This window comes from Nothoprocta perdicaria, unplaced genomic scaffold (genome assembly GCF_003342845.1).
Source record: "Nothoprocta perdicaria isolate Ctin4 unplaced genomic scaffold, notPer1 scaffold_31, whole genome shotgun sequence".
Taxonomy (NCBI): Eukaryota; Metazoa; Chordata; class Aves; order Tinamiformes; family Tinamidae; genus Nothoprocta; species Nothoprocta perdicaria.
The window spans coordinates 719838-744578 of NW_020455544.1; the positions used below are offsets into that span (position 1 = coordinate 719838).

At 37.8% G+C, this 24741-nt stretch overlaps 1 protein-coding gene across 1 annotated transcript in view; it reads right to left on the minus strand.

The window, feature by feature from the left end:
• Nucleotides 1–24741, minus strand: part of ARHGAP10 (Rho GTPase activating protein 10) — a 122838-nt gene that overhangs the window by 43037 nt on the left and 55060 nt on the right. Inside the window, exons 13-18 of the mRNA XM_026042645.1 lie at nt 23795–23860; nt 17957–18031; nt 13941–14028; nt 12561–12619; nt 10222–10327; nt 9440–9599 (exon numbers count right to left, since the gene is read on the minus strand). Of these exons, the coding sequence (XP_025898430.1) occupies nt 9440–9599; nt 10222–10327; nt 12561–12619; nt 13941–14028; nt 17957–18031; nt 23795–23860 (554 nt within the window). The remainder of the gene's footprint in view (nt 1–9439; nt 9600–10221; nt 10328–12560; nt 12620–13940; nt 14029–17956; nt 18032–23794; nt 23861–24741) is intronic.

Below are 24741 nucleotides of genomic sequence, written 5' to 3' on the forward strand. Positions count from 1 at the left end.
AAAAAAGAAGGAAAAAAGAAGGAAAAAAGAAGGAAAAAAGAAGGAAAAAAGAAGGAAAAAAGAAGGAAAAAAGAAGGAAAAAAGAAGGAAAAAAGGAAAAAGAACTTAAATCCATGCCATGATTTTGTTGCACAACAAAACCCTCATTCCACTCTCCTAACACTGACTGCTCTATTATCCTTGAATACAAAGAAAAGAATCTGCCTGCCAGAAGTTGCTGTCTACCACGAAAGGATGCTACAGCTCCAAGGTCATTTTGAATCCTATGAAATCCTGCTACCAGCATAACCACCTCTAGTATGGTAGTATTTTTACAGGACAGTATTTCTCAGTACAGGAAGAACATTAGTACAGGTTTTATCTGGGTAATTTCCCTTCAATATATACTTGCATTGCATCTGGTAAATAAGACACACACTGATGTTTATGAGCTATAGAAAACACTGTTCACCTGGGCCACATACACTACTCTGCTCTGATACATCTTAGGGCTATTGCACTCCTTGCATTTCCATGATAATTTGCTACAATAGATGGTAATTTAATATCTGGTGGTCTAGCAGCTAATGGGACAGCATGAGAGAAACTTATCATCACTACAGTCTTGACTTCTTTGGTTTGTTTTTCTCAGTGTAGTGGAAATTCCTAAGCATTTTATCTCTTAGGGTAATGAAGACAGTGGTTATGCCATTCTTTGTGTCATAAACATAAAAGCAACGCAGCTATTTATGGCTAGTTGTAATTTTACTGTCGATATTAGTATTTCTGGAAGTGCAAGCTGAAAATAAGGACATAAAATTCTATTTATCTTAAAATCCATTGTCATAAAAGGGACAGCTCATACATTAATATTCTAATTATATCCTATATTTTAATAGTAAGAAACACATTCAACGATACACAATTCTAGGTTTTAACTGGAAAGATTTCAGAACCTAACAGGAGTTACTGAAAAAATAAAGTTTAATCACAACAGAAACTACAAAGATTAACTTCTAGAAGGAGAGGCCAGAAGTTTATTTCATAATTGATTTTTCTATTGATTATAACCATTTTGTGCAAGTTCTAAAACCAAATATTATTGAAATCTTTAGTGCGTGAAGTAATATTCTTCAGAAAATGTGGGGTTTGACTTTTTGCATTTTCATTTATTATGGACGGTGATTGATCAACCTATTTCATTTCCCATTTTAGTCAACATGATCTGTTTCTCCTTCCAGTTCTCATACACACCAACGCCAACAGATATAAAATACCTGTACTAAAAAATATTGATATCTGCACAGAAACCACGTTCAGTGCATCTAAGGTGATAAAGCCAGTTAGTTCTACAAATCATGTGAAATATTTTCCAAAAAAAAGCTTTCCAAAGTCTTCAATATGAGTTATCAACAACTTGGTTATAATTCTGAAGCAATTTACCTCCCCTCAAGATCACCATCGTGTCTGCTCCAACAGAGGTGTGCCTGCCTCCAGGGAGTTTGTGCTCTGGGGTACCATATTAAATAAGGTTTGCTGTGCACTGATGTCTGTGGGATTGCACAGGATGCAGATTTTCTGCATTCTGTTTGGATTTTGAGGCAAGTATTCACAACATTTGGCGGGGGGAGGAGGCAGCAGAAAGGAAAAAGCTACACCTCTGGAGGGCCACCAACAAGCCAGCCAGTATCAGTAACAGTTGATATTGCCTGGCACACTCTATTCAGCTACAATGCAGCAGAAAATACAGCCTGAAAAGTAACTGGATAAAAGTCAGAACTGGAAACAGGAAACATCCTTGGCTAAGAGCCAAAGGACAACCCACAAAGCTCTAAAAAGAGAAGTTTCCAGCCAGCTTTCTCTCTGCTGCAAAGATGTCATTTGCTGCAACAAAGTGCCTAGCAGCCTGGCTACCACAGCCAAGTGGCACACTGCTTTGAGGGCCTTGTGGTACTATAGCCTCAATCTCAGAGTAAATTTGTAACACCTGCTACTAGGCCCCTTCTAGCACAAAAGGCACTGGAAGACAAACCGTCAGAGAGCAAAAGGAACCGAGGACACTTGCAGGCACACCTGATGGATGTGAACTCTTAAAACGACTCATTTGGCCTGGCTACCTTGAACCACATAGCTCATGCTTGAGCTTTAATGAAGAAACTAAACATAGCCTGTAAAACAACAGATTACAGTCTAGAGGACAGTTGTGAAAGGATGAACTAAAAAACATACCAAGGTTAAAACACGTGTCCTTTGATCACTTGTGAATTATGAGTTTGTTGACTCAGCCTTTTCTAAAAGTAGCTCTCCTGGTACAAAGGCAGCAACTTCCACTGTATCACATCTCGGGCCGCCTGTTAACAGTGCACGAGCAGAGCACTCCTGAGAGCAGCCTGCCCGCTGCTGTCAACGAGCCCCCTTTAGCCACTGAAGGAAAGGAGAGAGTTAACGCGCACAGGCTTGAAATACCACACGTTTGTCCACCACGGGAGGATAAAGAGCAGATTCACCTTCTCTTCCACGCTCACCTACTGTAACTCACACCACGGAGGGTATTTTTAAACAGGCTGTCCTTCCCAAATACACCTTCACATAATGGCTTTATGTACCTTGCTTAGTTACAGGGGGAAGAAAAGACACTTTAAATACAAAGATAAAGTAGTTCAATTACCTTGCTAAAACACAATACATATTGTTAGTTATGAAAGGGAAAAGGAAGGATAAGAATGTTCACATCTATTTTCTCTTTCAAAGAGCATGAGAAGTCCCAAGATGATAAAAGGTAGCACTTAAGTTGGGGACCAGTAAAAAGATTATAAACAGACACAAATATACACAATCTTTCTCTAAATTTTAATGTTTTTTTTTCTTAAAAATCATGTGTGCATGTATTATTTTCGTAACTAGATTTTTCCAAAATTAATCAACAGCTATCTGAATAATTTTATTTTGAGAAGAAAAAAGTACATTTGGCTTGCTAAACCAAAATGGATCAGAATTGTCTTTAGAAACATCACTATTTCAACAGTATCATAAATCCATGACAATATTTCCTCCTGCAGTAATTTCCATGCTGCCATTAGAAGGATTTATATCATTCCTTGCTTTGTACAATATTTTCTACTTTTTTTTTTTTAAATCCATTTCTTATGTTATGACTGTAAGGTTTTTAGGGCAAAGAATATATTCTTCATGTGCATACTCAGTGCCTACTGCAATAAAGTACTGATGCTTCATTACAGTAAGTGGCCTGCACACAAAAATACTGGAAATAAAGGATTATCTGCTCACTGCCACATCATATTTATTTCAAAATCTGTTAAAATGGATTGAAATCCACTAACCTCTTCAGTAGGGCAAAAGCTCACTAGAATTCTGACAAGGGCAGAAAAAAACATGAGCACATCTTGCACTGTTACCCAGTGCTCTGTCACTGGCAGCAGTGAGGCAGAATGCCATTCACATCAGCTTAGCCAATATAAGGCAAAAATAAAAACAGAGTTTTTAAATTCAATGCTTCACTTGCCATAGGAAGCCGTGGTAGCGTGTAATTCTTAGGTCGTACTGCTTCTGCATAAGAATTCACTTTCTAAACTCTTCAGGAATGCAAGAATAACTCCCCTCCCCTTTACAATGTTTCACAGAAAAAGATTTCGTTAGTGAAAGGAAGTATTTAGACCCCCTCCTTTAGCAATTTCCATAAGGGTTCTCCTCTGGCTTCCTCTCCACACATGCAAGCACAGTGCTATGAGCAGCCAGACTGACAGAAAGAGCCCTCTGATTTCCATTCCCTCATCATCCAGGGTAACATGGTCTGTGCTGCACTTTGAAGATGAGGTCTGTACCATTAAGAAACTTCATATAAAGTTGAGAGAAGTTGCTGTCAAGAAGGCAGTAACGTGTGCCCACGTACTGGTATATGTGCCATGTATTTATAGTGCAGCCTTTTAGCAGGCTGCTTTTATCTCTGAGAGCATGGCTTCTGTGTTTCTTCCCTTTTTTAATCTAATATGGTGAGTCACAGTACATGCCTTGCTTCTTTGGGAACAGTCTAATGGCCAGACCGGTTCAGATATTGATCCAGATGCAGCTCTCCTTTGAATGTCATCAGAGTCATAAACATGCATGGAGATTTCGTACACAGTCTTCCTACTAGGCCATAAACAAAACCACGATTTAGAAAATCTTTGAAACAAAGATTTGTAGTTGGTTACAACTTCTTGCATCTGTTTCACGTGGAAGAATTCTCTGTAGACGAGAGAGCACAGGAAGGGCTGAGTTTGCACATGTTTAAACGGAAAGAAAGAACTGCTGTGGCTTCCACCAGAAAACATGATGCAGTTCCTTGCTGTGCCTGCTGCTTTTTTTTTCTTCATAGCCAGCTAAGCATTGACATGTACTTTGAATTAAATCCAAGACTAATTTAAGTGACACTTCTGATTAGTTATGTGCTTAAACTTAAGCACAGGCTAAACACCTTCCTGAACTGAGGCTCGTGTAATGTTTTCCAAACTCTGCCTTACTGGAGATGTCTTAGTGTAGACTCATTCCCAAGTCAAACACTTGTTGGCTCAAGAAACATTCAGCTTGGAGATGTTTCAAACTGTCACGCCACAGCAAACCACCAAAACTGCAGTGAATTCCTTCTTGGTCCCCTGACCATAGAAAAAAAGCAATGCTATATGCAAGGTGAAACAGGGCCTTTTTAGTATTTCTCACATGTGCCTCTTCTAGTACTTTAAATGATCTGCTATTTTATTAAAAAAGAAAAAGGCCTTATTTTAAATGATGCCAGTGCCACTGTGCCCTAATGACTGGCCTGCAACAGAAGGCCTTTGACCTCAGCTGTTACAATGCGACAGTCTCTGTAAGTGGAGACTCGTGGCCCACACCTGACGGTACCACTTCATTCTCTCAAACCAACAACAGACTTCACTGCTTCTATCTCCTATCTTTAGCCTTAATATTGTAACTATTATATATTGAGATCTCTTTTAAGACTAAGATTTTTAAGTATTACTACATAAAACTGATATTGGCTTTATAGCAAAGTAATCTAAATGTTTTTTGCTTAGTTAAAAAATGTCTACTTAAAGAATAAAAAAATCAAGCACTGAAAAAGATCTCCATATAACTAAGGTATGACAAAATATAAAGCTAAAACAAAGATATATTTTGTCTTAAGAACGTCAAATCCTTGCCCTTTATTAAAAGATGAACAAAGAAAACAAGCAAAGACATCTTTGTTCTTAAGCAGTAGCACACTTCAGAATGAACATCATGGATTTTGCCTACAGGTTGTCTGAATTCTAGAAAAAAAAGTATCTTTGTTATGAACATCCTCTTTCAGCAGACTCTGGCTGCCTAATTGCCTTAAGAGACTTCTACGCAGACTCTTTCTTTTTTCTTCTCTCAACTTTGTTTCACTATAGTTTTCAACTTCTTTCAAATTTTGCAATCTTACTATTTGTACTCACTATTCTCTCCCCCGCCACATGCTGGTTTTCATATTCCAGTCCCACTAAGATTTTTTTTTCCAACCTCCTGCCTCATCATTCTCCAGTTCTGAGCCTTTTTTTTTTTTTTTTTTTTTTTTTAAATCGTGTTCATTTTCCACTTAAAAAGAGATTTAGGAAACTGAGCTACCAAGATGGCTCATATCACCATTGAAGCATCTCTAGATGACAAATAAATAACCCCTCTGAATGGTGACATTCAGATGCAAAAACGTTATAAAGAACAGCAAGAACACACACATGTTCTTCGTGCTGGTGTGCAGCATACTGTTCTTTCTTGTGCAACTCGGAAAACAAGACCAGAGCTGCTGAGATATCACAGAGTCTGAGTCTGTGAAATCTTTGAGAAGAAAAATAAATTTCCGTCCTCCAAAACTATTTGATGGGGAGTGAGAGGCACGAGGAGGTAGGGAAACAGAAGGTGACATCTTCTTTTGGTCCAAACTGACTGTCCTTCTTTATCACAGGATTACTGTGCCCAAGAACAAGCAAAGATTATTACTAGCATTGTACTAACACAGCAGTAGGCAGACCTCGAGTTTGTTATCTCAGAAAAGGCACCATGAAAAGGTTTGGCTTCAGAGTAAATGAACACGGTGATGATAAGCATGAATCCCTTGATTCATTTTTAGAAAAGGGAAGGCTATGGAACACAGAAAACAAGGGAGACCAGACAGACATGACAAGGTAGGAGAGGACAAGACAGGCAAACAAGCATGCAATGACATTGACATTAAAAAAAAATTCAAAGCAAAGGGCAATAGGAGGGCTGATGCACACAGCCAGTCAGCACAAAACACAGCAATTCCAGGCAAAACTACAAAGTCCTTTGAATATCAAAGCTGCATATGCACATCCCCTAGAGCCATGTAGCAGAAGCAAGATGATTCACAGGTCTCTTTTTTCCATGGATGGGTTGGAAAGTTGCCTCTCTTCCACAATTGTTGATTCTGAGAGTCCTGGACAAAAGATTATCTCAGCTTGGGTCTGTTTTCCCCTTTGGATTCAAAGTAGAGACCTGCTTCTGCAGCTCAGAAATACTTTCTACTTGAGAAAGACTCATCTATTAAGCAACAGAATGAAAAGCTGAATAAATATTTTCTTTATGCTTCCCTCTGCCCCTTTCCAGTCTTAATGACCTGTGAGGTCATTACTGAATGACCTGTGAGGCTGAACAGCCACAGCTTCTGGCATTCAGCCTCATCCGTGGTCCTGGTATTTGCAAAGTGCCTCCTTTTCAACCAACTGTAAGTGGTTCCCAGCCATAGTTTGCAAGTACCTATGCAGTCTCTAAACAAGGTGAAGGTTGCACTGAGAGGTGTCTAGCTAGCAAGAAACAAGGTGCTATCAACAAAGCTTTAAAAAGAGACAGCTTCTGCAGTAAGCAAGATATTCTTATCCCAAGGCAGGTCCCAGATCCAGTTTTTCCACATACAAATTGCATAGAAGCTCTCTAATTAGGACTCAGTAGAGTGAGGATGGTGAAGTTACTGCAACAGAATTTCAAAGTTAGTAACCCAATTAATTACGCCTCCTACTGAAAATGAATTGTGCAGCTCCTTCACTAAAGCTGTCCACACAAAACGGCATAATAAACACTAATGGAATTTAAAAAGAGTTTGAGGAATCGTAACAATTTTAACCATTTTGCTAATCAAATAATTGTATTCAGTCTGGAAATGACAGCTGCTATTGCTTCTACAGCTTGGATGTTTGTTAGTCATTTCATTTGCCACAGAGGAAAAGAAAAGCCCTGCCACAGGACTAAGCATTGCTTCAAGGGGTACTTCCCAAGGTGTACGCCTCCATCTTGACCCTGCTGCACTCCAACAACTCCAGATTTAGCTTCTAATACCAAAGTTGCTAATAATTAGCAAAGAGGCAGATCAGCAGCTGCATCAAACATTTGGAAGTCACTGCGGGTGACTTTTGCTGGGACAATACCAGGGTTATAAATGAAAACACAAATTGTTGACTCTTAGAAAGCCTGAAACACACAGAAAAATCAAAGCAACAATATAAAATGAACATCAGGCTGACGATAAGCCTGCCTGCCTTTAGTAGTAGTTTCCTGGTCTGCCCTGAGGGATGAAGGCTCGTTTGTAATAGCTACATATTGAATTTGACTATGAGACTGCTGCAGTGCCTGAACACACACCCCTCCACCAGCTCTGCTATAAATACACAGAGGTCACACCTAGGGCTTTCCTTCCATCTTGGGAGCAGCTCGAGCGTGGGAGAGAGGCCGATATCGGCAGACCACTGAGGGCGAGTTCACAGTTAGAAATGAAATGACAGAAATTCCTTTTAAAAAACATTTTTAGCTACCCTAGTTCTAAGGCAGGCATAAAAATGGTGGAAAATGCTGCAGCGTCATTCCGAGGTAGTTTCCATTCCCAAACCTCTACATTTTCAGGGGAACAAGAAAAGCGTCTACAAGAAATGCTTCAAACATGAGACTGAGGTTTTGAAGACAAAAGTGGCTAAGGTTGCACAGCAATAGGCTGGTGCTAAACTGGGGTTATCCCGTGATTTGAATAAACCAAGCTAAATTCAGCCTGCATATACGATAAAACCATTCTGGCTCTACTTGCTCCATTTTCTTAATTTGTACAGTCATTGCAAGAGCCTCAAAATCATGAGCTTATTCCAAGGCTTTCTTTCATTTTACAGACTCCAAAACGAACAGCAGCTTACACCTCTTGGAATATTTATTCCATCTCTAAGAACTTGAGCCATATCTGCAGCACAATATTTTTTTAGCAGAACAGTATCTGCCAGAAGGCTGCGTGCATGTGCATGCGTGTGTTAGGGTGCTATTCTACACAAAGTCAACTGAGCCAACAAAACCTGCCGTGTGGATACAGCTACACCAACAGAAGCCCTGCCTAGTCCACATCATTCAGGGAGGTGGCCTAATTACATTGTCAGAAAAACTTGAACATGAAGGACGTTATTTAGAGTAGATAAGACTTGACTTGGATAGCCAATTTCAACACTGTTGACCTTTAAAAGGAGTAACTATTTCACTGCTCAGAGACCTAAGAAAGAAGGCGGTGTGGTGGAGGGAAGAAAGCATGTCCCAGAATTCTGCTAAAGCATTTTTTTTTCTTCAGCTTGAGAGAGAAATGCCCATTGTCCCAGCACTCCAGTCAAGGAGGAATAAAAGACAATAGAAGAACCTGGTCCAGACAGGCAGACCATCTCAGACTTCCAGAAGTCAGCTTGGACATAAAGGACTCCTAACAACCAGGTTTTTCTCTTTTTGGGGTTTTCTTTTAATTATTCTCGAGTCCAGATGGCACGTAGCGATAGTTCTGGGCCTCTGCACGGGGCAGCACCTTGCTTGGGTAAGGTATCTTGGATTACTGGCAGCTGCCACAGCAGCAGCAGCAACTTCCATATTCAGTGTTACCTCAAATGCAAAGTTTTGAAGTAACACACGCACAGCTGAAACACAAGGGAACGTTAAACACCCAGCTCTCACATAATGCTTTTTTATCTATAAAATTCATGGAAAGTTGAAGTCATGTTTCTACTGTGTGGGGAGAAGAAAAAAAAAAAAAAGACACAAAGCCATTATTTGTTGGTCAAACTACTTTGACCAACCTGCCCTAATGAAAGAGGCTGAAAACCAAGCCTCGGCTTTCTGTTTTACAGTCTTGTATCATATTTGCTGATAACACAGCATATGCAAATATAATAATGAAAATCTAGTTGTACACTATGTATACAGAAGTGACTGCCAGGATATATGTATACAGAAATAGCATTTTACATGCATACATGAGGGCATAAGTATAAATGGCCCAAACGATACAATATGTAGAAGATGCTCTTTAAGATTCAAAGAATTTACAACATGATATTTAACTTCAGGCTACATGGTAAGCCCAGTAGTTCATTTAAAGCAAAGTTCAGAATTGTGGAGATGCACCAAATATTACCTTCTCATGGTTTTCAATGAGGATTTCAACCACAATATTCTGGAACTTCAGGTCCATGATGGCTGCTACAGTTTCTTCCTGTGGCCTCATTAAGGTTGGTCCAAATACTACTCCTAAATTTGCTACAGTCATTAGATTCTTCTTGGCATGCTTTGAAACACTTTTTGAAAAGAATTGAAGGAAAAAACAGGAAATAGGTTATGAAAAATTTCCATTATTGTTGGAAACTGCAGTCTACTTTACAAATGAAAACATTCTATTTCCTTAATCCAAGTTTTAGAAGTTTGTTTTGTGCTAAGTTTCCTCAAATAAAGTCATACTGAATTCTGGAAAACAGAAAAGTCATTCTTCCATTGGCAATTTAAAAACAAAAGCAGTCTCTTATTGAACTCAAGTGTATACAATGCACTTAGCCTTGGACCAGGGCAAGTGTGAAACCAACCTAAATTTGCTAACAGATCTCCACTATTCCCTTTGCCAGAATTTGCAAAAAGAAAGTATAATGTTCCCTTTCTCACTTCAATCAAACCTCAACTACTGGCAGGACTGCTAAAGTAAATACTTATATGGCTTCATTAATGGATTAGATTTCTGCCTTCCCCTCCAAAATACACATAGCATGAGTCAAACGTCTTGTCTGCTTTTGCACGTTTGGTTCTTGGTATTGTGTATGACAGCATCACGATGCCTTCAGCTCCAGGCACACTTTACCAGGCCCTTCACAGTTAAACAAAGGTAGGACTAGAGTTCTGGCAAAATAGAAAGCAGGTCAGGATACTTACTTTGCTAAATGTTTCACCAGAATGTCCAACATCTCTTTGTTCTTTTCTGGAAGTTTATGAACCAAGAAGTGAATGGCATTAACTCGAGAATCTGGACTCCCACTTTCTAAAGGACATAGAAACAAAGAACTATATCTCAAAAAAAAAAAAAAAAAACCAAAAAAAACAAAACAAAACAAAACAAAAAAAACCCACAAAACACTAAGCTTCCCCCACCCCTGCACAAAAACATACTGTACACATTCCACTGCAACACTTACATATCTACAAATACAGCAAAATAACAAAATTGAACATATGTACTTTGTTTTCATAAGTAATCTTGTTCCAGAACTATCTGCCTATTTACTTATTTTGTGAACTTATCTTTAACTCCACCTGCAAAAGAATACATTTGTCTGTTCTTCTATATTTGAAAACTAACAGATGTAGTTATTATTCTGCTGCATCAAAATCATCTGCTTACAAATATACTGCTTACAGCATAGGTGTAAGGTGAAAGAGATGGTAGCTCTTGCTACTTTGTGAAAAGCCCGAGTGAAAGTGACTTTCTTCACATTATGGCATCAGTCATCCTCACCACTAGAATTCAGTTTTGCTACTACTATGCAGCTAATAACACCACGTCTAGGCAACCCTACGCAATCCTGTTTCTCAAAACGCTGTTAAGTCACAGAATTACACCTAAGTAGTAGCTTACAATGAAAGGAATGGAAGTATTTCTCTTCCCTTCTATATACTGAAGTATAAACAGAAAAATTACAAACCTAATCTGAATGAAAGAAGTTTGATACCAGAATCACATACCACTTCACATTTTATCTTAAGTATATTTATCTTAAGTATATTTTTTTAAAAGCGGTCTCTTTATTTTTTCAGAGCATAGTGTTATAGATTTTATTTTTTCTTTTTAATTCTTACACACTGAATAGCCTGGATCAATTGCAAGAAAAAAAAGCTCATGAAAATGCAAAATATTTAGATTCTAAACAGCTGATCAAAATTCAGACCAATGGAAAAACCTAAGTTTTCTACAGCAAGAATATTTTACATACATGTGAAATCACAGACCCCAATTAAGAAATGGCTAAGCAAATTAACCACAAAATACTGTCAAGAGTTATAAAGTTACCATCTAAAATTGCATATTTAAGGCAGGTGGAAAGAGAACCTTTTATATTAATTATTTTAAGCATTGCAGAGAAAAGGATACCCATTATTTCTTTTTTCAATAAACAACATAGGAAGCAACATTGGAAACCTATTTTGAAATATTTAGTAAGCAAAGTCTGCAATATTGATTAAATTTCCCTCCCCAAGTACACAGAATTAGTGCCTCTACAGAAATGCTTGCTCCTTATGAATAATGTACTAAAATAAGTAGCTTCACTTTAATTCACTTACGAAGGAGACTATAAAATAGAAAAGAGAAAATACTGTGAGAAACCGCTGGCAAAATTCCATAGGTCAAGAAATGACTTTAAAACTTTCCAATATAAATGGGCAGATTCAAGGCTGCTCAAGTAGCTGGGACTCCAAGATGAATTTCATGGGCAAATTCTCATTTTGGATTAAGGACCATCAGCAAGCACATTCTGCAGCTCTATAAAGTCACTACAGCAAAGTGAGGAAGAAGATGCAATTGTCTCAAAATTTATTTTAATTTTACTTCCCACAGTATGCCAGAAATGCTACAGGCTAGAAAGCAAATCAGCTAAATATCTGTTTGATACTTTGCCAAAATTTTTCTTACAGTTTTCCTCCATCCTCTTACAAAAAATTCCATGCACATGAGATATTGTACAGCAGAACTACAACTGTTATTCCCTCTTCTCCAAATCTGTATGGTAACTGCCATAAGGTAATTTGAGCTGTACTTTCCTTTCTTCTACTGATTATGAGGAACAGTCAAGTCAGCCTCAAAGCAGACCTAACATTTCAGTACCCAAGGTACTGAAAACAAGGGTCAGGCAACAGTGTTTCAAAGATTCAAATCAGCCTTAACTCGACTGTTCTCTGTGCTTCACAGGCTTCATAAATGGAAGAAAAAATATCACAGTCCCATTATAGGATGTTTATCTTTATACAAATATGATAATATGAAAGAATACTCTAAATGTCTAGCCAAAACTTTTCACATAGACACGAGTACCACACTATGATAAGTCTGCCAAAATCTTGTCTTTTAAAACTTCCATATTTTTAAAGCTTTTATTATTCCTGATACCTATATTTTTACTGGGTGAACAGTTTTTCTTAAACTGTATTTGCAGTGTGCTCTTGAGACACAACAGTACTATCAGGAAAGATTTCTATTTGAACTATATTCAAATATTTACTGGCAGGAACGATGAATTCTCCATGCAACTCATACGTCATTAGGGGCTCTGGAAGGCTTCTGTAAAACAAGGATGACATAAATAAATTCATCCGTATTCATTTCTATATGTATTTATTCTAAGCAGGAAAGTTTTTTAACATTCAGTAGTAGGATCCTCATACTGGAGGAAACTCTTTTCAGTGTGGCCCTTGGATTTCAGTTATTTCCAGTGCAAATGAAAAACCTGTAAATCAAGAGGGAAAGCTGAGGAAAATAATACTAAATATATCCATTCACATTCCAGGAACTGAACTGATGCCTCTGAGCTAGCATGAGCACCTTTCACAGGTGAAAACTGTATACTATACATATACTGTGTAATCACTGTTCACATATGTTTTCAAAACAAAACCACAAGTCATTGCCTTGACGGAAAAGAATAAAAGCCTAAAACAGTTAAATTTGCTGAACAGCAATCCTCTGCAAATTAAACTTTTAAATCTTCTCAAACAGAGAAACTGAAATTGAAAATCTTAGTCATAAATGAAAAATGTACTGAATGATGGACACCAGAGTAAAAATGTCTGTGTTAAAACCTTCATTTATTAAGTTGACTTCATCAATGCTTATGAAATATTGTAGCAAACACTCAAATGGGATATATTGTAGATGGGAAATACTCTACTATGTGGACATGTTTTTTACTCTTTCCTAATTATTAAAAATTCCCGTAAGACAGACTTTATCTTGACAGTGGTTACAGTAGTAATTCCTTTAATAAAACAGAAGATTAAGGATACCGCATTCGTATGCAGTATCACAATATTCTTAGGCAATACAGTATTTTGATCAGGAATTAGACAAGTTAATTTGAATGCAGAACACATCCAATGCTTTTAACGTTTACCATGGCGAATATTACAGCTGTTGTTAGAGTTTCACCTAGAACATGAGAGTGTGACCCATGAAGGAAAAGGTGAAAATATTTAAAATTTCCTTTCCTCAAACTTTTACCACCTACATCACTACATCATATTAAAACGTGAAAGACAAAAAACTTGCTGGTAATAATCTAACCTGAATTTAAGTAAGAACTCTCAACAAGTTTGCAAGCACTTTAGTATTCTGAATCAACAGTGAAACACTTGGGTGTACTTGAAATACTTGTGTATCTAACATAGAAATGTTTAGGGGCTTATTTCATGTCAACATGAATATGACTTTTCCTGAATTATTTTACTTTGCTTTCCCTAGGAGAAATAATAACCATGATATTTGCTCCAGAAAAGCACTTCTGTTACAAAATATGGGAAAAAGCAAGTAATGTAACAATACATGAAATAGGAGAACTAGAATATGAAATTCATGGTCTTCAGGAGAGGGAATAGAAGAAACTTACCGCAGGTACTGCTTCATAGCACTAGTAATCGTCTTCACTTCCCAATCTACAGAGTTTTCCAGGTCAACTTCATTGCAGGTTTTTGCATCTAGCATGCAGGGGAAGGAATTAAAAAAAAAAAAAGGAATTCTGAATCAGTTCCAAATATAGAACTTTCTAAAAAGCAAAGCCAAAATTGTGACAGAATCTTTGTCAAAGTTAGAAGTAGTATTATAAAGATATTCAAATAATTAAAAAAAAAGAAAAAAGGAAAAAGAAAAGATGGTAAAAAAAGTTCTCCATTAATAGGGACATACATATAAATCCAAATTAAGCACTCTGATTAAAGGTGCAGTCCTTTCTCTGGCACTAAATAATTCTGTTCTAAAGCCTGTGCCAACCAATTATTTCTGTAGCTGAATATTCTCCCTCATTATATCAATTTTTTAAATATCATTTTAAAATACAAGTCAGATAACATTTTCTACCCAAAACTAAACAGCCAACCCAAACTCTTGAAAATCATCTAAGGAAAATATTTACTCCTCTCCTCTTTCAGCATGTTAACTTCCAAATTCATATTCTCTTTTTTGAGAAGAAAACCTTTCTACTGAATCCATGAAGGAAAACCTGTCACACATCAGAAACCAAGGAGATCTGTGACAATTTTGTAATTAAACCACCATGCAATATTTGGGGTTTTCAAACAACCTCTTCATCCTTTACAGTCAAGGAATGCACTTGCTTGCATGAAAATTGTTGGTGAAGAGTTTGGAGAAGACAAAAAAATAGAATATTTGAACTGCAAAACTACCTCCCTCAAAGTATGGTATTGCTGAAAGATTTCATGGTCCCTTGACCAAGTTGGTCCCACTACCAATCCCAAACAAACCCTAATTCGGCTGTAAAAGGCATCAAGACATTTTTACTTTTAGTTTTACAGTTACTTTATACAGCTTCTCCACCCTACCCTTTATATGTATAACAAATACAAAACTGCAGAGCTCTGTTTTACTTTGCCCTCCACTTCAAATATCCCATGCTGTTACAGGAGCTGGAAGTTCAACTGGGATTTTCTAAATTGATTCTATTAGTTTTCATGCTATTTGCTCATGTAGCAGCCACTGTGCATTGAGTGGCAACTTTACGCCTATAAAAATAACCATGCACATTTACAGAACAGCTTTTGACAGATCGACTCCAAATTTTATGCAAATGTTTCTGACAACAAGGGAGCCAAGGTTTATAAAAAAACAGCCCAGTTCACTAAACTAGGTTAGAAGGAGAATATCTCTTTCTGTTCTAATATATAAAATGCCACTGTAGAAAGTGTATGCATATGGTCTTTTACGGTATACAAAATAACAAGCAATTCAGTGTAATCATTTTGAAAGCCACTAATTTTAGAAAGGTGAAAGTTCTCAAACTTTGCTGCTACAAAAGGCGATGTCGTTTTTTCACACCAGGCAGTATCAGAAGTCAAAATGGAATTCGGCATTAGAAACCTCACGTCCTCAGCAGTCACTTCTTTCCAAAGAAGGGACTGTGTGAAAGCTGGTCTGTCTCAGGTAGCTTGTGTGAAACGAACCACCCCAGGCTACTGGGCAGATTATAGATGACACAGGAAGTGGTTCCTAATGCCCTCCAAGAACAGAGCTGCCTGATGACTGGCAATGCCCCTGAAGTGCTTATGACAGAGACTCCCTGAATATCCAAGTCATAACTCCGTATCCCTGCTTATAGTGAGACATTACAAATTATTTTAATGTCACATTTCAAGGGAAAATGGGTGCTTCATTTACCAAATGCCTTTGTCATTCAAATTTAAATGATGACTGTCAAAAGCAAGACCACATAGCACAATGCTGGTTACAAACATCTTCAAGGACTTTTTTTTTTATTTGCAAAATTAATTTTGCCTTTTTGAGTTGTACATTTAATAATTGTTGAAACTCACTTTTCCTAATGCTTAATCTCACAAATTTTTTTCAATTGAAGATGAAAATCTGTATATTCATAGCATTAGAAAAGTAAGGCTGTATTTTGGTCTTCCAATGCTCTCATGACTCTATATACTTTCCCTGCTTTTTTTAAAAACTCTTCTGAGAAAGAGCAGAGACAACATGCTCTTAATGACTCTGGTTATCCTTTGGAAGTCTTTCTTGCACTTTAGACCATTCACACTGCAGACCTCACGGTTAATGATGGGTAGCTTAAAATACTTAGAAATCTTATTAAACATTTTACAATACAGGAAGTTAATATGAGTTCCTTATGATTCTGAAAAGAGCTTTCATATAAAAGGATATCTAATGGTATACCCAGAGACAAAGGATTAAAGATTAATCTGTCATTTTAAATTCTCTGTATCGCTGTATATCAAAAAGAAACCTTCTTTATTCTTCTCTGAGAATAGGCAGATGAAGAGCACAGATAGGATCACTTTCAACAAATTATCTGAAAAAGAGCACCTGCTTGCACTCTGTTTCCTGTTCAGTATTTTGTCTTATCTTGATACCGCACTGTATGCTTCCTACTTCAGATGAGCACATGAATCTTGGAAATGAGAAAAAATGTTTCTAATTTTAAAAAATAACTAAAAGCAGATGCTGGAATCCCCAGTAAACGCTTCCAGCTGCTACTGAACCACTGGCAACCTAAGTCTATTTAATTTGGATACCACTAATGGCAAAGAGGAAAATTTGCCTGCCAGACCTGCACGCCCAAGCTAAGTCAGTAAGCACAAAATTGAAAAACATCTTACGATATCAAATGCTTATGATATCAACACTTTTTGATTAACGACAGACCATTTTTCCTAGGGTAAATGGATAAAAAATGTTATTGTTTATTGAGACTATTTCCAACACAGATAAACAACCATGAGAATTGGTTGCATCATAACCATAAGAATCTGGAATAGGTCAATCATTTTCATTAAATCTGCCTTCTATTTCCAAAAGGTGTTTCTTTCTAAAATACTTTAAAGATACAGGCAGGTTTACATGCACTAATGAAAACTTCAGGGTGCTGTTAATATTGATTAAAGTAAGATATCATAAATTAAAATTTAGCAAGGTCATTATGAAAGACTGATTATGACGTATAGTCCCTCAAGCCTGATGTCTTATCATTTCTAGAGAGAGAGCCTGTTTAAAGGAGAAAAGAAAGGGAAAAGAAAAAGTCTTACAGGTGGCACTGAACTGACAGCAGCATATAATATAAAAGCGCTTTGTCATTCACATAATGTCTGGGGTAATGAAATGAATTCACTTTCTGGCTTCCTCCAGTTTGCGGTGCCAAAGAACACTGTGCTATCAGCACAGATGGAGCATGCATGGTTCTGGAGAAGAGCCTGGCGCAAACTGCAAACAAGCTTCTTTGCATACCAATGAATCCCTGAGAATCAGACCTTTGCTGTCAAGTGACAGGTTTGGAAGTGCTGTAAAAACGAGCTAATCCCAGTGGTCTTGTCTGACTGCATGTACTGTCAGCGCTCAGGACACGGAATTTGGAAACGCAGCACAGCCTGCAGTCATGGCTACTACTTCAGCTAGAGATGCAGGGCAGACAGGATTTCATCCAGGTGCTTTCCTCTGCCCCCAGACACACCAGGGTGGCAAGCAAACCACAGCTACTAGGGTTATTTGCGCCTTAAATTTGCAGAAAGAAAAGGGGGAAAAAAATATGAGAATAATGCCATGGGGAAAAAAAGAAAAAAAAGAAAATCCTTTCCCCTGTCTCTCTCCTGCTTTAGCACAGGCATAATTATTATAATACCTCTTACACTAACTTTACACAAAAACCATGATTTTTTCCTACGATGTTCCTTAGCTGTTGTCTTAGTTCACTTTTATCAAGCAATCCTGCTCGCTGCACTCAATCGAGGACCTAATATGAGGATTATTTAGGTGGACTGAGGCAAACTAAATTTGGTCCATATAAATAAACAAGTATATGCTTTCAATACTAAATAATAACAGTAAAACAGACAAATTAAAATATGGAAAAAGAAGGAAGATAAAATAAAGACATACCCATCAACAAACTCAGGAGTCTCTGGACCTTTGAACTCACTCCCACAACTCTGTACAATCCTTGGTCATTTATACCTATCATGCAAAAGAAAACAGCAGAAGTTCAATCAAAGCAAACAAAATATATAGTAAAATCTAGCATTAAAACTTTTTCTTGAGCAACAGATTTTCGTCAGAGGTGGGCAGAATATATAGTACTTCCACAATTCAGAAAACATTATAAATCAAGCCTTGCAAGATCCCTTTTTTTCCTTCTTTCATGTGTTCAAGATAAGCTCACATTACATTTTGAAAAAGGTTTCATACGCCTCAATTCCACTTCAGATACAGAGAGAAGCAGCAGGCAGGGACAGATCTTTGCTAGAAAAATCACCGGTTATTTTCAGATTTTTCCATGACATTTTGGACACATCAGTATTCACATTCTAATAAGGCAAGAATTGAACTGAGAAATGTTAACTCAAGATTTCTTTCGTAAGTCAAATTTTGCTTTTCCAGTTACATGGCTGAAGAAAAAAAGTTTGCATAAAATAAAGAAAAAATTGAACCCATTCCCAGCCTTAAAAGCAATGCTTTTTCAAGTTTGTACAGACTTTTCATTTTTGACACAAGACTTCATTCCAAACCACATTCTAGTCCACATACTAGTTATCTTCTAAGGCAGAACCACAGGTTACAGAGATCAGTACTTTTTGCTTGACATGAAGAGCCACAACTGGCAAAATATTTGTAGCCTCCTGCTGTCATTCCCCATGGACACTGCAATGATTTCCCTTCACATTTGTTGCTGCTCACCCATCATCCAAATATGTTATATTTCTGACTGAAGTCTATTAACTCCTCACCATTGTGCCATTTCTCCATGTTCTTCCTTCCTTTCAATCAATCACATTCGCTTCTTTAAGTCATTTCCTCCCCTACTTTTCCTGTTTTTCCCCCCACTACATGCAATTTTATCCCTAAGAAAGTAAAACTAAAATTACAAATTACACGGGGGGAGTGGAAAAAAAAAAAAGAAAAAAGAAGGGAGGCAAAGGGCATAGGGCCTGTCTTTTGGTCCGTTGTTTTCTTTGTAGAGGCTGTATAGTGACAGGGAAGTGTTACAGCCCTGGCGCTGATATAATTTGGGAATAGATGTCAGCATAAGCACAAGCACTGCCAGAGTCTGCCTCTCTATTCACATCAGTCTGGAGGAGTAGAAATGCCATGAAACATCTGTACTTCTACTCCAAAAAAGTATTTTCAAATAACAGACTGTGGTATCTTTATTAAAAATATCCTTCAACAAAGGAAGGCTTGTGTAGAATTTGTGGTTTCAATACCAAACTGTTCCAACCTGGAGAAGGGAAATTAAAAGAAGTAATATGAGAAAAGGTCTCTTCCTGAATAAATATTAGATGAAGTACTTAAAAATTATTAGCCTTCTAATGAATTACTGTCAGATAGAACGCACCTTAATACAGAGTAGCAATTCTCAATACGGTGAGGAAAACTTCACACTTTCTATGCCCTCCTCCTGCCTAGTCCGCTCCAGCTCTTCCTTCCTCTCTCTCTGTCCTCTTCCTCACGTGGACTATGGTCTCCTCATCCAGCCCAGGTTTCAGTGAACTAGTGCACTGAGCTCAGCCCTCTGCCCCAGCCACTAGAACGGCTTTCCCAGCTCCACCTGAGCAAAACTGGCCCTGCTCTTTCTCCAGGATGCAGGCACCACTGCTATTACATTGACTCTGACGATGAACATGCTGTCCTGTTCAAAGCTGGCTCAAATTCACCGAGTAAATCAGATCTCCAGTATTTCATCTATGTTCATCAAAAAGCATAGCTCTAGCGCATGCCCACAGCCCAGCTGTGTGCAAAGGAAGAACCACAAACACAGTTATGTGGCCACAAGACTATTCTTATCAAAATATGAAGCTATCAACCCATCCAAATAAGTCTTCCAAAGATTCCAACAACAGCAGTGTGATGACATGCTATACAACACTTAAGGATTGCCAACACTAAAGAAAAACTTCGTCTTTAATCTACTCCAAACCAGGAAGCACTAGGAATCTGGACTGGTGGTGGCAGTTATTCTTTACTGGAAATTTCTCATAAGTTTCCAAGAAAATTTGTGTACAAAAGTAACACCAAGACCTTTAATGCTCTGCCGAAACACACCAGGCTTCTCTATACAATGTTCACCACTGCTTTAGTTCCGCCGAAGAAGCCTTCTGCAGCATATGCAAGAAACTAAAAAGCTGAACAAACACTGTTGCAGTCGCACGCCTCTCAGCTTTTGATCATCTTAGAAGTTCCAGTTCGTGACTGTATATCAATTTCTTTCCCTTCTAACATTAAAACAAGTAAGTACAAAACTGCATAGACCCCAAGCATCTGTAACATACATGCTAAAACAATTCAGACGAAACCACAGAAGCTCATTGGTTGGTATTAAAAGAAATGGGATATACATCTGAAATGACTGCTTCAGCAATAACTGTGAGTTCATGCTAGTAATGATCAGATAACTAATCAGATTCAAATTCATCAACCTGAAAGACAAACAGCTACTTACTAATAGGTATTAAGAAGTTCAAGAAAGAACTGATATTTCCACACATTTTAAAGAACACCTTCAGATATAATGTTACATGATGTTTTAAATAAAACACACCACCAGACTGAAACAGTTCTATTTCTGTTTTAATCTGCACAGTTCACATCTTCAGCACATTAAAGACTGATAATGCTTTGCATTTAGAGAACACAATTGACAAGATGATTCATTTCCAAGGAATGGCAGGAACAGCTTACCAGTGACTGAAACACTGACAGGTTCAGGCACTGGGATTGCTGGCTCAACCAGTCACTATTAGCAACTTTGAGCAGCAAAACCCTGCAGTGCAGTTTTCTTCATCTATACATGATCTTCAATTGTTTGCCTCTCCAGCACCACAATCTGGCAGACGCAAATGATTTGTGAAATGTGCTTAAAAATACACAGTGTTGTAACTAAATAATTTACAGTATTGCAGGTAGGATATGTCTGCAGGCAAGCTTACCTGCTGGTTGGCATTGTGCGTGTGGCAACATTGGATATTAATAGCTCTGCAGATGTAACTTTTTATATCAAATTTCATAATACAGGAACAGTCACCTGTGTCACGCACAATTCAAGGTAATACCAGGTTGTTTCCGTTAAAAGACTCTGTTTTCTCCTCACCATCTTACTTCTGCTTTATTGACAGAAAGACAGAACGACAGCTCAATGCTGCCATCTGTCTCCCCAGATGAGACTGGCAGTTAATTCTGTAATTCTAAAATAAAGGCAAATGCTACTCCTAGAAATGCTGAACTACCACATGTCCAAAGAACATACAACCAACTAGGTGCACAGAAAAACACATACAAACTCTTTATTATTGGAGCAAATAGGTCTTTCGTGCTTCTATAAATCTTTACCCCGATGCATTATTCCAAGTGAAAATTTGTAAATACAGTGGAACAATCAAAACAGAATCCCAAAATGAGCTATCAGACAGGAAATTTGGGTGCAAATCCAACCAGAACTGTGCTCCTGTGCATGACACAGACTCAGCGTAACACTGCTTTGATGCCTCAGCATCTCCCATCAATCAAAGGATAGGCAAAAAAATCAGAAGCTAATGTACATTTTAACTGAGATACTGTCTTTGATTTTTCTATTCATTCAGAGAAAAATAATATCCTCCTTGGCTTTATAAAAATGAGTGTAGCTGAGAAAAACTGTCCAGCCATTGACAAGTTTATGTTCAATATCTCTGTTATACTCTTCTCTCTCTGAATACCAGACTTTTTCTGCAATGACATGACAAGACTATTCTCAGTTTCCACCCACACTAGACTGTCCTCTCTTTCCTCCCACGCCAACCTCACACCCATTATGATTACAAGAGATAAAAGCATGGCACGCAAGCAAAAACTCTGAGGAGGCATCTGTCCTGTTTTCTTCTGCTGAGCATAACTTTGATATGTTATCATTCAAGTAAAATAATCAAGTAAAAAATGCTTGAAGAGCAAGTATAGGTAAAAAGAAAAAAAAAACTGCAGGTCTGAAAGGCAGACTTTCCTCGGCATACAGCTCTTTGGTCAAACCTCACTGAGGCAAAGGGTTACATGTTCTCCCAAGCTTTGCTTGGTTGAGCCCAACACATGGTCCTGCAGCATCACAGGGAACAGAAACTCCTGATTTTGGGATCCCGATTCCCAATACTCTGGGAATAAGAGTCTCAGCTTCAGGTAGTCTCATGCACAAAGTCCCTTTCTTTTTCTAATGCAGTTAACATTACATTCAGAATCACTAAATAGAAAATCATCAACAATTGCTTGGAAAACTATTGCCAAATCATGTTCTGTTGTACCAGAGTGAGGTGGATTGCTGAATTACTAAAGCTGAAAAATAGCCTACCAAGCCCTTCTCCTGAAATCTTTGGAAAAAAATATTTATGTGTACTGAAATTACATGAACTACATGAAATTACATGTGCCATTCATTACATGACGACACACTTTGCACAAAATCTGCCCTATCTAGTCCACAGACAAGTTTCACTGTACATTTTTGGAAAATCTGGCAAATATTCAAAAGAAGAAAATGAGCAAGAGAACATGAGAGAGAATAAGATCTAATCTAGAAGAACATCTTTAATACATACCAAAAAAAAAAAAAAAAGGGCATGAAAAAGGATTGCAGATAATTTTTTGTGTTTATATGCTAGATTCTTAATACCATAAAGGCTTCTTGATTTAATTAAATTATACAGTAAGCACATACATGGAACATACTGGTTAATAAGCAAGACTCTGCATTAACAGGAAATGTGATCAATCTTTATCTCATCCAACTATTTCATTTAGGCTTGATCAATGAGACAAAGAAAAATGCAAACATGCAAACATTCTGCATAAAAATGAAAATAATCTTAAAAAACTATTCCTGTACAAAAACTCGCACCAAGAAATTTCAACACCTCTTTAGCACACTTACAAATATACAATAACAAATTATCTATTTCCTTCTCTCTTAAAAAAAAAAACCAAAAAAAACCCAGGGATCTCCATGTATAATACCATAAAAAGTGCACTAAGCCCTTGAGAACGAGTGGTTATTTTGCATTTGAGTATCTCTGTCCCAGGACTGCTGTCTACCCATTTGGGAGCTGTATCAAACACTGGTCTTATCCAGCATCCAGTTACACGGAGTCTGTAACACAGAGCCCTTCCACATTTACAAGTCAAATCCTCTCTTGAAAACTACTCTGATAATTCCTTTCCCTTCTGCCTCCACCTCTAGCGCTATGAGGGTCAGGAAGGACATGTAACATAAGCATCCTTGCCTCTGGAAAGAGGCTGCAATATCATATTTTTTTTTATTCTCTTGTCTATTTAGGTCCCGTCCTTTCTTGACTTGAATGGCAAGACAGAGCAGCTTCATTCAAAGCCAATGAATGGAATACTAAAATTAAGTACAGTCTCTGTACAAGCAAGGACAAGGTACAGACACTGCTTACAAGATAAAGGGTTTTTACTTGGCAGCCTTGTGCCCATATGGGCTTCCCTTGTTAAGAGAGGAACCATCAGTACCTTCCGAGCACTTCTTGAAAACACATTTTGTGAGAGACAGGCACACAGAAAAGGCTGGGACTGGACAGAAGGAAGCTCCTGCACTGTTCAGTGTAATCAAGGGTTTTACTTTTAGAGGGTTAAGTCTTTCCAAGAGATCTACAAGAGACTAGATCACTCGGGCCTTCTTCCAAGAGCAGATCAGCTACTCGTCACCCTCCACAAGTAGGAGCATTTGCTGGCATTGATCATTACCTCGTGTTTCAACAGCACTGATGCACTTCTTGATGATGGTGAAGCCTATCTTATCCAATTGTGCACCTACAAGAAGAAAATAGTTTTAAAATGCTCCAAACACCATTGCAAACATATCTTTTACTGAAAAAAAGAAAACCAAGACAACATTGAACACTTTTCAGTTTTGCATGAGAAGCATTAGCTGTGTGGCTAAGTAGTCTGAAAGGTGAACTCTTCACCCCATTTTCTAGAGAAATTTTCCTTTCTCCCTTTCCCATCCTACCTAACACAAGTAAAGGCCCAGTTTGGGGCAGTGGTTTCACTGAATCTGCTCATAGCAGTAGTCTTCAAAGAACAGGATCTCTAATTAGGTACATATGTTGGCAGATACAAAATGGCATTTAACAATATTTACTGCAACAATGACATCTGAGAGAGTTCATCCAACGTGACAAAGCAGTACTTATGATGGAAAAACATGATCAGCAACAGCAGGGCTTTTACTGAGTCCTACCCAAAGCCAAAGGAATTCCCACACTAAAGATACAGGGCACATATGTATATCATTTCACAGCAGTTAATGATCTGACTACATAAAAACAGATGCATTAACAGGACAACAGCTGTGGTCCAGCATTCCTTTGTTGTCCCTATCTTATTCTTTTTCTTCACATCAAAACTTAATTTAAAAACTTATGCTGTAAAAGTGCCCTTCCCCCAGCCATCTGGCTTTTCTTTTCTTCTCCCCCTCCACTCCTAGGGACCTGATCTTACACCACTTAAGCAGAAATCTGTGGCAAAACTTCTATTAATAACACCAGAATCAAGCTCCATCCATCAATAAAAGGATTGCATGAACTCTCTGACAACACAAGGAGAAAAAGTGGTTTTTTTTTTCCACTTGTATACTTTGCCAACAGAAGAGGCCTAACTTTAGAAGAAAAAAAATACAAAAAACTCTTTCC